The 15711-nt window shown below is 36.8% G+C and overlaps 1 protein-coding gene across 13 annotated transcripts in view; it reads right to left on the bottom strand.

Moving 5' to 3' along the window:
* Positions 1–15711, bottom strand: part of EMSY (EMSY transcriptional repressor, BRCA2 interacting) — a 144073-nt gene that overhangs the window by 59059 nt on the left and 69303 nt on the right. For 9 of the 13 annotated variants that reach the window (XM_088017943.1, XM_028115888.2, XM_028115879.2 and 6 more), the window contains 4 exons: positions 15460–15635; positions 13659–13811; positions 10756–11015; positions 2040–2316 (listed from right to left, as the gene is read on the bottom strand). In XM_088017943.1, the coding sequence (XP_087874069.1) occupies positions 2040–2316; positions 10756–11015; positions 13659–13811; positions 15460–15635 (866 nt within the window). The remainder of the gene's footprint in view (positions 1–2039; positions 2317–10755; positions 11016–13658; positions 13812–15459; positions 15636–15711) is intronic. The other 4 variants (XM_028115881.2, XM_028115886.2, XM_028115887.2 and 1 more) reach the window with 2 other exon arrangements.

The following is a 15711-nucleotide window of genomic DNA, read 5'->3' as shown; positions in this document are numbered from 1 at the left end:
TCACTGGATGATAGTTTTGATACAGGGTTCACTCAGGTAAGGAGAGAGGTGGCCTTTCCTTCTCTCACCTTCAAATTTTAAAATGGTGAATTTGGATCATGTTTGCAATCAACATTTTCAACAGACTTTCTGTATAAAAATTATTTCTATTTTTACTAATACTGTATTATAGTTTACTGCTGTGCAAATAGAAAAGTTAGAATTTTTTTTTAATTACTTAAAGTAACAAATAAAAGCAAATTTCAAGCCCCCTATTTTCTTGTCCTTGATTGAGACATTAAATAGGTATTAGAGGGGCGCCTGGGTGGCTCAGTCGTTAAGCGTCTGCCTTCGGCTCAGGTCATGATCCCAGGGTCCTGGGATCGAGCCCCGCATCGGGCTCCCTGCTCCGCGGGAGGCCTGCTTCTCCCTCTCCCACTCCCCCTGCTTGTGTTCCCTCTCTCGCTGTGTCTCTCTCTGTCAAATAAATAAAATCTTTAAAAAAAATAAATAAATAAATAAATAAATAGGTATTAGAGCCAGAAAATAATGACAGATGCTTTCACATCCCAGCATCAGGGCTGTAGAGTAAAGGAATACTGACGGCGTCGCATCTACGTAGCCTCTTCCTTGCCTACACAGTTACACAGAACACACTAAACATTACGAAAACAATGGTGAAAAATACTTGTGTTTTCCTATTCTAGTGCTTGTGTTCACTCCTAGTTCATAAACTAGGATACTTTCAAGTCCCACTCTATGTTTAGCTATGTACTGTTCAAGTACAATTCAATGAAAACTAATACTAAGTCGTGTTCTATTGTCTCTATGCTCCCTCTGATAGACTACAACCATGAGTATGATTTCTGTACAGCACATACTTCTCTCCCATCCTCATCTTAAGGCTCACCAACACTAAGAAGATTTCTGACAGTGTGCTATCTGCCTTCACAGGGAGGAACATGAGCATATGGAAGAGAGCTAAGCTTATTTAGGCTAACATGGAACTGAGATTTCCACATTTCCTTTCCTCTGGAATTACTAAGCAGTGACTATTCTTCAGTTCAGCCTTAGTTCCTCTTAATATCTCCCATCATCCACCAATACAGAAAAACTTAGGGAGACTGAAGAAAAGGTGAATGACATGTCCTTGAAATCATCCTCTTCCTCCTGCTTCTTATCATTGGGTAACTTACTCTGAAGAGGTTGTATACTTAATGTTTCCCCTAAGAACCGTGGGTAAAATATGGCTGACTCAAACGACACAGCTTTGAACTGCATGGGTCCATTCATACACAGATTTATTCAATAAATACAGTACAGTATGAGAAATGTATTTTTTCTTCCTTACGATTTTAGTAACATTTTCTTTTCTCTAGCTTACTTGATTATAAGAATACGGTATAGGATGGATACAACATACAAAATATATCGATTGTTACTGGTAATGCTTCTGGTCAAAGTAGGCTATTAGTAGTTGAGTTCTGGGGGAGTCAAAAGTTATATGTGGATTTTCAACTGTGCCAGGGGTCAGTGCCCCTAACCCCTATGTTGCTCAAAAGTCAATTGTAATTTCAAGTTCCTCATTTAAGAATTTCATTAGGGGGGCCTGGCTGGCTCAGTCAGTAGAGTATGTGACTCTTGCGACTCTTGATCTCAGGGCTGTAAGTTCAAGCACCATGTTTGGTGTAGATTACTTAAAAATTTTTAATAAATAAATAAATAAATAAACAAACAAACATTTCATTATATTCAAGATATTTGCATATGCCTTTGAAATCTGTTAACAGGGTTAACGTACATTTTGTAAATATTAATTGCCTACTAGGTGATTAGGTACTATGCATTTGGAAAAGATAAATCTTGGAGTAAGCCTGTTAATATGGGAAAACTAAGTAACCCACTATCTTGACATTCTCAGACTGGGGGAAGGGGAGTGGTAATTTCTGATATAAAAAGCAGGGATCTTCATACCCAAAGCCGAAAAATACACCCAGATGGTTTTCTTCAAAATCCCCATCTACCACAGGTACAGAATTACATGGCGGATCACCACTCACCTTGTGCTACTGTTGACATGACCACAGATGGTGTGGAAGATACCACAGCTGTCACTGCAACTGTACTGGGAATAGGTGACGGTGTAGAACTGCTGCTGCCACTGCTGCTACTACTGACCAGGGAGGACTGCGAAGCAGTTATAACCACTGGTGGCTTCTGGGTTGTGGAAGCAATGACTGATGTTGGTACAAGCTTAGTGACTGCTGCATAGTTATGGGATTTGGAGAGAATGTTGGGCACGAAGGTTGAACTTGGTGATGTGGTCACTATAATAACCTAAGGGAGGAAAAGTAAGTTATTTTCATGAACCCACTATACTACTAATGTATCTAGACTCAGTTATATATAATCCAAAAATAGCTTAGGAAATATGAAGAAACAATCCATCAAAGAGAAATACACAACTAAAAATATGCGTAAGCTTTCCTTTACTAGTAATCATCAAAATGTGTTTAAAAGAAACAACTTTTACCAACCAAATATTTTTAAAAACAATGTTCAATGCTGTATAAGATACAGTGAAATAAGCATTTCAATATACTGCTTAGGGAGTATAATGGGCACAATCTTTCTAGAAAGTAATTTGGATAATCATTCATTTATAAATATTTGTTGAGCATCTACTATGTGCCAGGCATGGTTCTAGATGCTGGGGATAGAGGAATGAACAAAGCAGACAAAGTTCACACTTGCAGGGAGCTAAATTCTAATAGGTGGGGAGGGAAACAATAAACAAATTAGAAAAGTAAATATATGTCATATAGAGATAAATGGAAGAGACAACAAAGCAGGGTAGGAAATAAAGAATATTGGGAGTACTGTGTTATTTTTTTATATAGTATTCAATGAAAATCTTTCTGATAAGGTAACATTTGAGCAGAAACTAGAAGCAGGGGTATGAACCATATTGCCACCTTGAGGAAGTGCATCCAATGGCACAGAAAGCAGCAAATAAAAAGGCCCTCAGGCAGAAGTAAGCTTGGTATCTTCAATAAACTTCAAGGACCTAATAAATGGGATTGGAATTTAGGAAATAGTAGTAGGAGACAGAATCGGGGAAGTAATGGGGGACTAGATGATGTAAGATCATGTTGATGCTATATGCCCTTGATATGATATGATGAAAATGTCACTTTATCAATGTGGTCTTCCTTCTAAAAACCCCAAACCTAGTTTAATCAGGAGAAAAACATCCGACAAATTCCAATAGTGGAGCAGCCTACAAAATATCTGACCAGTATTCTTTAAAACTGCCAAACACAAGAGAAGTCTTGAGAAACTTTCACAGCCAAGAGGAACCTAAGAAGACATGACAAGTAAATGTAATGTGGTATCCCGGAACAGAGAAAGACAATGGGTAAAGAAATCTGAATAAACCACGGACTTTAGTTAATCTTAACGCATCAATACTAGTTCATTAATTATAGCAAAGTACGATAGTAATATAAAATGTTAAGAACAGTGGAAACTGAGTGTAGGGTATGTGAGAACTTTCTGTACTATCTTCTCAATTTTTCTGTAAATCTAAAACTATTCTAAAAAATACTTTTAAAAAGCATCACTCTGTCTGCTAGATGAAAAGTGTACAGTAGGGCAGAGGTAGTAAAAACAGGGAGACAAATCAGGATGCTCCTGGAGTAAAGCAAGCAGAGATAATTGTGTTCAAAGTGTTTATAGCATGAGTGGTGAAAAGTAAACAGATTCTGAATATACTTAAAGGTAAAACCAACAGGACTTGCTCATAGCTTGATACAGGGAATGGAGGGGAAAAAAGCAGCAGGAAAGAGACTTCAAAGGCAGCCCATATGGCTAGAAAAGTATAGAAGATATAGGGAGGCAAAGAATTTCAGATGAGAAAGAACAGGACAGAGCAAAGGATCTACAGTTGGAATCAGCCTGATGTATTTAAAAACAGAAAGCAAGCTGGTGTAGCAAAAAGCATATAGAGCAAGGAGGGGCTGGCAAAGTAAGGAGAGGCCAGATCATATTTATAAGCCACAGTAAAGGATTTAAATTTTATACTAAGTACAATAGGAAGCCATAGGAAGGTTTTAAGTGGGGAAACAACAAAATTTGATTTATATTTTAAAAGATCATTCTAGCTGCTATGTGGTGAGTGGCAAGAATGGGAGCAGTGAGACTAGTAAAGAAACTATTGCAGTAGAGCAGGCAAGAAATGATAGAGGCTGCTTGGACTGGAGTGTTAGTAGTGGAAATAAAGAGAAGTGATCACATGCAGATTCTATTAAGAGGTAGAGTCAATAGGACTTGTTGATGTAGGGAAATGGTAGGCCTAAGGAAAATAACATAATCAAGATGAATTCCTAGAGCTAATGTGCACTGGATAAATTTAGATCTCCCCAAAATTCTCTGACATAGACACAATTATTATCCCCATTTTACAGCTGAGAACACAAAAATCATTTACAAACCTATAATATCACAGTTTTATTCCAGGTGGGTATAATGGTGGTATGGTGATACCCAAAACAGAGCAGAATTTCTTTTTCTTCTTTCACCAAAATTACCTCTACCTATCTAGGGCAGAAAATTGTTTTGAAAAATCCAAAGAAATTAAGGGAGAAATTCTTTTTCATTTTCACATTAGTCCTAAAGAAGGCCTGATGTTAAATCGGTTGGTCAAATTTTACTGAGTATGTCCGCACTCAGTACCAACATCTCAAGGATGACTATATCATCATTATTTTGACTATATCATCATTATTATATATTTGCAGTGTCATGAATTATAAGATGTAACTACATATCCACTACTTTAAGCAGTTTGTTAATTATTTGACAAGTCAAGAGAGATATCTAAGTCTTGACCAGCAAACATCTATATAAAGTTGACCAGCATATTTCTAGATAGACTCGATCAGCAAATACCTATATAGCGTTCTTACAAAAACAATCATAAGCCATCATATAAACTGAGAAGTAGTAGACCAATATGGTAAAAAGACCAGAAGTTTAAGAGTCGAACCTGAGCTTAATTTTGCTTGGGCCACTGACAAATGTCAGGCCCCTGGACAGGTTAAAATCTCTGGACTCCAATTTTCATCTATAAAATAGGGATAATAATACCTACCTTCCAAATCACTACAAGGATTGAATGAGATAATGATGTGAAGCATCTAACATAGTGCTAGGCACATAGCAGGTGGTCAATATTTGGCAGTCAACAAACAGTAGTTATTAGATTACTATTACTATTCGGTAAAGGTGTTATAGATCAATTCAATCTGGAAATATATTTTATGTATTCTTTTTTTGTTTCATTAAAAAATGTTATATATCTTTTATAATGTTATATATCTTTTTCCCAAATTCTGATACCCCTGAGAATCCAAAGAACTCATAGCTACTACCACAGTCAAACCCATTATAGTGATAATGGCAATTAGGTTTCACATTTGCCAATTCTGAACTCATAGTAGTAGCTTCCTGGAGCAGCATTTATAAGGACTCTGTGACACAGATAAGGATTCACCAAGGCTTGGCAGGAAAGTATGCCACAGTCAATTAACAATGTCTGTCATGGGCAAGGGAAGGGGAAGCATTCACACTTGTGTCAATTATTTCCAATATTAAAACTAGAGTATCTATGTAGGCTTCTCACATTAAGACAAAATTTCAGCAAAATAAATATAGAAGTCTTTAAGAGCATGTTTTAGGCTACAGATACAAATGATAAAATATATTTTAAGATTTCAGTCTGCACGTTGATTTCTGATCTGAAAAGGGGTTATCCAAAATTAGAGATCCACCTTAAAGAAAATTTACTTGTACTTTAAAGTTACGAATTACAACAGGGGAAATAAAGGTATTTTGAAACCAAGTGAACCAAACAGTGTTTATTCAGGCCATAATTCAAATTACTGACCTTCTAGCACTCACAAAAACTCCTTAAGAGTGCTGGGACTTGCACCCTAAGGATAAAATGAAAAATATCAATCAAGCACGTGAAAGCATAAAGCTGTATTTTGTTGCTTTGTTCATATAAGTGCTGTACCAATGTTATACTTAAAATGAAGGCACCACATTAACATAGGTGGAAATTTGTCTACCCTGAAAATATATGACCTATTTGAATTTGAATCAAGTCCACAAATTCATAAATAATTATACTTAATGTAAAAGTCATTTACCTAAAATAATTCCTAAGTTGACTTACATAGGATTTGTGAGAAATCCAAGGTGAATGCAATAATGAAAACAGCCTTACAGAGATTTCAAAGAAGTCCAATAACCCAGCAGAAGTAAAACAAAAAACAAAAATCCCAAAGAAGATCTGTTAGTGCTACCATACTCAGCTTGTCCAAGAAGTAACAAAACCAATGGCATTGGGTACACATGAAATAAAGGAGTAGTATACTTTTGCCTCTGGAACATAGTAGATACTCAGTAAATATTTGTGGAATGAATGAGTCTTATTTCTAATTTAATTTGTTTTAAATGTTTATTTTTTCTGTACAGTAGGACAAATCTAAGGTTCTGAGCTTGGAATCTCCTGGTGTGGTTCATATGACCTTGGAGATAAATATGCCCTCTTATAAGCATCATATATCTGACAACCTCAAGTATCCATTCTCAATTGGCAATTCCGAAGAAAAAACAAAAATAAAGATATGATAAAGTCATTGAATCAAAACAAAACAAAAAACGCCAACTTCACTTACAGGTGAACCTTCCATCTTTTATAGGTATTTGTATATATGTCTACCAAAGAAGATTCTAAAGTTAATAATGTTAGGTGACATTTACTAAGCATTCATCATATGCACTATGTTAAGTACTCTCCATGAATCATCTCATGTAATTATCCTGATAACTCTGGGAAGTACTATGATCTTTGTTTTATAAGGAAACTGAGGTTCAAGAGAGGTGACAGAGTCAGAACAGGGATCAGATCTATTTATTCATTTTTTCATTCATTCATTCAACAAACATTAATTAACACCTTCTATGTGTCATGAACTATTCTAAATACTAGGCAATACAGTGATGAATGAGATGAAGTCTTTACCCTCAGCAACATATATACTCTATGGGAGAAATAGGAAATGAATAAATATATAATACGATGTTAACCAGTTATAAGTATAATGAGTAAAAATAAAACGAGTAAGGGAAGAGAAAGACATGGATGGGAGATGGGTGCTCTTTTAGTTTGACTTTGCTACACTATTTCTCAAATACCAAATTAAAAGAGTAGATGAGAAGGGGGAAGACAGAAGAATTACAGATAAGTAAGTCCCAGCAAAAAAAAAAAGGCAGTAAAAAATTACAGTAAGTAGACTTATAAACTCATAGAGTATAGCAGGCTGATAACACTTAATACAGGGCTAGTCTAGAAAGCAATAACTATATTATAATATTATGTGACAAGTGATATTCAGAAGGGTTACCTTGGAGTCATCAAGTACAGATGCAAAAATCATATTCACTGTAACATTTAAAAAGTCATCAAAAATAGTTAATTTCTATATATTAAGGGGTAAGCTTCAGTTAACTGATGAATTCATTTTGGAGGAGCTCATTCTCAACAGTGCAAATAAATAAAACACTGTCTTAGATAAAATACCAGCAAGGAAAGGGAGCTAACATTTTCTTGAGCATACACCTATTGCTGTACTTTAAAATACCCAGTCTTGGGGCGCCTGGGGGGGCTCAGTCGTTAAGCGTCTGCCTTCGGCTCAGGTCATGATCCCGGGGTCCTGGGATCCAGCCCTGCATCGGGCTCCCTGCTCAGTGGGAAGCCTGCTTCTCCCTCTCCCACTCCCCCTGCTTGTGTTCCCTCTCTCGTTGTGTCTCTCTGTCAAATAAATAAATAAATCTTTAAAAAAATAAATAAAATAAAATAAAATACCCAGTCTCATTTAATCCTCACAGTAACTTTTTAAGATTCGCATTATTCTCATCTCACTGATGGGAAAACAGATTTAGAGAGACTAATTTATCTCAGGTCATAGTGGAAGAGCCAGGGTTCCAACCCAGGCCTCTTTGACTACAAAAATTCTTGCTTGATTTTAACACGATACCATAATGCTTCATCCTAAAACTGAAAATAGAATTATATTCCACAGATCAGCTCATTATCACTTACGGTTTACTAAGAAAATAATTTCTCATGTATCATGTAATGACATTTTTCCAGGAAACCCAGGGAGCTTCTTTAAATGAACGTTACTGTGTATCTGAGGTTCAAAGGTGGGAAAGATCACTGGCTAAAGATAAGGAGGTACCTCCAATCCTTCCCCCAAATCCCTCTAAAATGGTATGAAGGAATTTTTTTTAAAGGGGAAGAGGCATGTGAACCCCTAAGGTCAAAATGAAAAGAAGGTAACAGCTGTAAAGTTTTGTAAAACAGAGAAGTAGTAATCAATCAAGCATAACCTCGAAAGTGGAAACCAGAGAACCCCAGAAAGACTCATGAATTAAGAGCTTGAGACATGTCTTAAGTGGGAGTAAAGGTGGCACTAGAGAGAGGAAAATTAGTTGAAAATCTATTTAAGCAGCATTTATATCTACAGCTATCCTCCCCCACCCTAAAGGAAGACCAGGCATTTATTCTCTTGAGGGAGAGGCTGAATCCAAGGGAATTTGCTAACACTGGGTGGAGGGAGCTGAGTGCTGTGCTACAGAGGGGTTAAGTGAAGTATATACTGAAGACTATCCAGCCCGTTCCCTCCATTTACTCCCCAAATACTGGCAGACTAGCTAACTACTCTAAGCAGGAGACTGGAAAATTCTTCTCTGAGGAAATCTGACGAGTCCATGATAAAGCCCTAATGAGAGTGATAACTGATAGAGGTAAAGGGGTAGTGGGTTTTTCTCAAGAAAACAGCCCAGCTAGGTCAACCTACAATGAAAGTCACCAGCCAACATGCCCCACTCTACACAGACAGCTTTCTGTCAGCTTTTAGGGCCCATATTCATATATAAGCAGACAGACAGACAGGATTCAAGAAAACTCTAAAATGAAACAGATCAAAACAAATAGATAAAAGGAACTTACAGGTAGGAGAGAAAACATGAAAGAATAAAACATCAAAAAAAGTCATGGATATCATCAGAATATAGTGATTTTATGAAAGAACAGGATGCTGTTTTTTTTTTTTTTAAAAAAAGGAACTTTCAGAGATCAAGAAAGAATTACCAGAAATTTAAAGTATGATAGCAAAAATGACAAATCCAGAAAAGTAGTGAAGGATAACATGAAAGGATAGACAAAATAATACTTACAGAGCATTTACTATGTGCTAGGCTCTATTCTAACAGTTTTATATTTATTATCTCATTTATTTATACCCCAAAACCTTATAGATTGTTTTCCATTTTTCATGAGAAAACTTAATTCCAGGATTTAGTTTCCCCAAAGTCACAAAACTAGTAAGTGGCAAAAACTGAGATTCAAATTCAGAAGTCTAGCTCCAAAAACCCAGGCTTTTAACCACTGTATTACAGTAGAAAGAAAATGCAAACAAACGGAAAATGGGAGTGAGAAAAGACAGGCAAAAGGATCAATCCAGGCAGTTCAGCATCCTAAATAGTTGATCCAAAAAGAGAGAACAGAGAAACATCTAGGAAATAATTCAAGAAATTTCCTAGAACTGAAGGACATGAGTGTCTAGAGTGACAGTGACCACTGAGTGTGCACCAATGGATAAAATAAAGACCCACACCAAGAAAAATTACCTGGAAATTTCAGAACTCTGAAAGTTACCAAGAGTTTTCAAAGAGAAAAGGAGGAAATTAAAATGTCATTGGGCTTCTCAAAAGCAATACTGAAGGCAACAGCCAATGGAGCAATATATTCAAAATTCTCAGGGAAAATTACATCCAACCTAAAAAATACTTTACCTAAACCATCAAGAAAGTGGGAGAATAAAATAAAGACATTTTCAGTCCACTACACAAGGTATCAAAAAATTTACCTTCCATCCACACCTACACCAAGAAGCTACCAGAGGATGTTCCAGCAAATGAGTAAATAAATGAAAGAGGAATACCAGCATGCTAGTGAAGGGAGACCCCAGAAATACAGGTGTGCAACGAGCCTAGGGTGCCATCAACATCCATATTAGTGTGGAAAGTTAGAGGGTTCTAATAATATACAACTGACAGAATACTGATGATTTGAACATACTGAGAAAAGTTTAGGAAAGAACTAATGGTAGCATACAAAGAATAAAAAAAGAAGGCAACAGTAATTATTCACTTAATCATATCCTTCCTGTCTTCTATAAAACACCCACTTCTGACAACTTTGTTACTCTGGCAAAGTAGAAACTGAGTTTTTTTAGGAACTTTTTTTACTTTTTTTTTTTACCTTTTTTTTTTTTTTACCTACTTTTTTACCTTTAGGAAAAGGTAAAGTTATCCATATACAGGTTAAAAAAAATTTTATATTTTAGTTTTTTCCCAAATGGCATTACAATAATAAAATAGAACAAAAGTCTTAGAAGTATGAGATCTGGCTACGTGACATTAGGCAAGTCATTTGGCATCTCTGGCCTCATCTACAAAAAGTGAATTAATAATACCTATCCCAAAGCTTTCTGTGCAGAATTAAAGTAAGAGACCTGATCATTCCCAGCATAATGCCAAGCACATAGTAAACACTCAGTGCATGTTTGTTAAATCTGAATCATACTGACTGAAAGAGATGGAAACGGCAATTGGCAGACAGAGACTCCCTCCTTCACATACCTTCTGTGTTGTTGTGTTTGTCGTCTGTGTTGATGGTTTGGTGAAGGTTATTTTCACAGGAGACATGTGGGGTGGTAAGGAGTTGGCAATGCTCTGCATGATGTTGCTCATCTTGGGACTGCCACTCACAGGCACAGTGATCGTCTTTGAGACCGGAACAACAGCCTTTGGAACTTCCTTTAGGACAACGGGGGAGGAGCTAGAAGAATTTGTTCGCCTTCGTTTTCTGGGTTTTTCATCTTCATCTGAACAGCTAACACCTGAAAGGCAATGACAGTTCTGTTGTATTTATCACAATCTAACCCTGCATTTTATACTTCATTTTAAATCTTTGTGTCATCAGCCATCCTTGACCTCTCCCTTTGCCTCATGCCCAAACAGTAAGTCCTATCAATCCTCCCTCAGAAATTTTCTCTGAATGCCTTTCCTCCTTTCTTTAACCCTGTGGCTATGTCAGGCCTTCTTATCTCCTGCCTGTACTTTAGCAACCTCCTAAAAGATGTCCATGCTTCCTTCTACCCTCCATCCTACTGCCAGTTACAGAATCTCATATCTAATTATGTCAATACCTTGCCTTAAATCCTTAAGTAGTTTTTATCTCCCTACAAGATGAGGCACTTAAATCATTACTACATCATTCAAGGTTTTACAGCTTTCCAAGAACACAATACAGCTGACCTTCAAACACAAGTTTGAACTGTGCAGGTCCACTAATACGTGTATTTTTTCCGATAAATACAGTATATTACTATAAATGTTTCTCTTTCCTCTTATGATTTTCTTTGTAACATTTTCTTTTTTCTAGCTTACTTTATTGTATGAATACAGCATATAATACATATACAAAATATGTATTAGTCAACTGCTTACGTTATCAGGGAGACTTCTGGTCCACTATAGACTATTAGTAGTTAAGTTTTTGGGGAGTCAAGTTATATGCAGATTTTCAACTGCACAGGGAGTCAGCATCCCTATGCCCCACATTGCTCAAGGGTCAATTATACCCTACTCTACCCAACCCTGTGCACCCTTATAATCCCAGTACACTGAACTGCTCACAATTCCCCAAAGTCACCTTAACATATTCTATACAACCAGTCTCCAAACACTATTGTTTTTGGGGAATACTGCCTACCAACAACGAACTCTTCATCAGCCTGCAAACCATCTCCTCAGTGACACTCTCCTTTTACTCCTCTAAGCAAAACTAATCCACATCTCTGAGCTTAAGCACTTTGTATATTCTCTTCTGTATCACTTACCCCATGGCAATGCGGCTGCCGGTCTGCACATCTCCCATTATTAACGGCCTCCCAGAGGGCAAATGACTAAGACTTATTGGTTTGTTTCCCCAGTACAGTGCCTTGCACATATGAAGCTAGACTGATGAATGATTATATCCCAAACTAATGTTGCCTGTGTGACTTCTGAGAAAAAAGCAATAAACTTCCTATTATTTTAAACTACATTTTATGTTTAAAGGTTCCTCGGGTTTGGGATTCACTTTCAATGTTTTAAAAAAATATCAAAAAAGATAAATAAATAAATCACAGGGCGCCTGACAGGCTCAGACGGAAGAACATACGACTCTCAATCTTAGGGTCGTGAGTTCAAGCCCCATGTTGGGTGTTGAGATTACTAAAAGAAAAAAAAAACTTAAAAAAAAGAATTTAAAAAAATAGATCTCTTGGGGCGCCTGAGTGGCTCAGTCGGTTAAGCGGCTGCCTTCGGCTCAGGTCATGATCCCAGCGTCCTGGGATCGAGCCCCATGTCGGGCTCCCTGCTCGGTGGAAGGCCTGCTTCTCCTCCTCCCACTCCCCCTGCTTGTGTTCCCTCTCTCGCTGTGTCTCTCTCTCTGTCAAATAAATAGATAAAAATAAAATAAAATAAAATAAAAAAATAGATCTCTTACAGTCACCTTGGCTAAATCTACAGAAATCACTTGATCTTAGCCAAAAGGCCGAGAAGCGATTAAATCTACAGAAATCAGATATAAACTTAATAGTTCCAGATTCTTAGCTTTTTCTTTATGCCTCAACTATTTTTGTAGACTTTTTTTTTTAAATCAAGTGAGAAACATAAATCCTTGCAACATTCATAGGAAATCTCTACAGAGCAGACAAAAAAAAAGTATACAGCATAACTCATAGAATTGTTAATAAAATATATCTCCTTATACCACCTTCAGTTTTTAGACTTTAAATAAGGCCGACAATGACTTAAAATCATTCCTAAAACAGCAAACTCTACCTCTAAAAGTTACAAAGAAATCAAGTTTATAACTATATTGAGAAAAATGAAAATCAAGTATTAATAATCTCCAGCTGATAACAAAAGCAAAACAATATTGACATAACAGACACTAAAACCAAAAAATGACCTAGACATTAAACTGTTTCACAGGATAGAATCAAGGGGCTAAAAACTGCAAATAAGCTTCAAAGGCTTGTAGTTAACTAGAAATATAAAAGATGGACTTTCTAGAATGTATCACTGAAAATAACAGTTGGATGATATGCTATATAAATAATTTTTTAAAAAACATTATAAAGATTACACTTATAGGAGTAAACACTGAATAAATCACATAAGCACATTTCTTCAGTTTCCATTCACATTTCTAGTCCATGACAATGAAAACAAGTGAATACTTGGAAGATAGCACTGTTCAAGGCAGATTTCCCACAGAGAACAAAAAAGAAGTAATTTCTCAACCCCCAGAACTGATTAAAAAGCAATATATACCTAGTCACGTGTAAAGAAAAGAATTTACAACCTTCAAAAACTAACCACTGCTAATAGCCAGTGGACCGATGATTTAATCCAGGAAGGCAGATCTAATCAGAGCCTATGTTGCAGCATTTAGCCAAGATGGCCCTGATAACACTGAGAATATCACTTACTTTTGACATAAACAGTACTTCCACTTGGCAAGACAACTACATTGGAGGCAGGACTGGCAGGTCTTGGAGACTTAACCGTTGCTATGCTGCCACTTGGAACAGGGGTAGAGGTTGGGGTTGACGTGGTACTTGTGTAGGAATAGCAAACCACTACTGAAGGAACGATAAAAAAGTTTGCTGTTAACTTTCACCAAAACTGTCCACGCATATACATAAAAATAATTTTTTTACTGCAGGCCAATTTTAACATTTTCATGTGATCAGAAGTTAGAGGCCATTACTAGGTCCATTAAGTTAAAAGGTATTAATAACCCTTCCTGAAAATCATCACTTCACTGGGTTTTCCTCAAGTATTTAACAGCTGGTCTACCGGTGACATTGCCAATGGAGAAGAGCACAATTACAAAGAAATCAAGTTTAAAACTATACGAAGAAAAATGAAAATAATTTTTCATTCATGGCAGGAGTTAGACAAAAGGCACATACTTGTATTCCCTTTTAATACTGATGCAGTATTGATGAAGCACCAATGATGGAGTGATGCATAATTTTTCCCTAACCATAGCAATTTCCAACTTGGCTACTGGGGGGGGGGGAACCACAGCAAGGTTACTTTATTATAAAACAACTTATTAGTCACTCGCCATCCAAGCAGTGCAACAATAACTCAGCTAAAGTAATGACAACATTATATGTCAACTTCTTGAATAACAACAAGAAGCAAGAATAGTTCATAATGCACCATTTACTAAGTACCATGCACTATGCTAAATCCTTTCCATATATTAGCACTAACTCTCACAGCACTACATCCTCCTTTTAAAGATGAGGAACCTAGGGTTCACAGAAGCTAAGAGCTGCTGGAGGTCACATAGCTAGGAAATGGCTAACTAGGACTCAAACACAGATTTGACTATTGGAAATCCTATATTCTTTTCCCTCTACCAGACAGTTGGTGGACAGAAAAGGTAAGAGTGGGAAGAGAAGAAAGATACCTCTCCTACAACAAAGGAAACAGGAACTGAGTGGAGGCCAAATTTGTACCTTGGTACCTGTCTCTCTCTAAATATAGCTTCCTTCAGCCTAAAATAGAGCTGGCATGCATGAAGAGTGTCTCATTCTGCTCCACGACCCACCGATAATCAAGAAATGACAATTCCCCAAAGTAATCTGACAACTTCATAATTTTCAGGGTTGTTTTCAAGCAACACCAAACTAAGCTACTAGAATCAATCCAAACATGCACTCTCAAATTTAATATTACTCTTGGCAACCTCAAGAGAATTCAAGTATTTTTAAAGCACGTGTCAATTACTAGATTAAATAACAATAAAAAAGCCTTCTCTTCTGCCAGGGAATCCCTAATGGATTCAGAACGCTGACTAGAACAGAGAAGCACCGTATACCATAGATTCCAGAAGATAAAACAGAGTTTTATTGTCTAAATAATCAGTTAGGCATCTTTCTCCAGCAGGTAAATAACTTCCATCATTTATTTTCCATGTCACCCATTAAGGCCTTTTATCCAGTTCTAACAAGATACACTGGTATCAAAAATTCACTCCAAGAAGGCTTTTTCCCATTTTGTGATTAACAGAATTCACACTTTGAAAAGGGAGATTTAGTTTTGGCTGAGACTAAAAACTTGCCAGTTTCTAGTTTCAAAATAAGAGTTGCTCACTGTGTTTTGTAACCTTCATACACTGGGATTAAAACAGATGAAACAGATGAAAACAGGACACCTTTCCTTGAAGAATCTGAGAAAAGTCATCTCTACACAAAGAAGTAGTTTTCTACTCACCTTCCTTGCTTCCTGTTTCTGCAGGCACTGGAAGAGATGCATTGTGCTGGATAGCTGCATTGGCAACAGCGTTAGCTGTTACAGTGAAGGCAGTTTGGGGAACCAACCGGGGCATCAGTGGAACCAAGCGACGACCCTCAATGGACCATTCTGAAGAGCTATTAGGTCCAGACATACTAAACAAAAAAGAAAATGCTGCTACAAGGGTTCTCAATCACTAAAAATGAGTCAACTATTTTATCAAACAAATAT

Source organism: Eumetopias jubatus, unplaced genomic scaffold (genome assembly GCF_037043125.1).
Source record: "Eumetopias jubatus isolate StellerSeaLion01/CBP00866 unplaced genomic scaffold, mEumJub1_p1.0 scaffold_13, whole genome shotgun sequence".
NCBI classification, from domain to species: domain Eukaryota; kingdom Metazoa; phylum Chordata; class Mammalia; order Carnivora; family Otariidae; genus Eumetopias; species Eumetopias jubatus.
The sequence above is the reverse complement of the archived record's forward strand: the minus strand, read 5'-3'. Positions and strand labels throughout refer to the sequence as shown.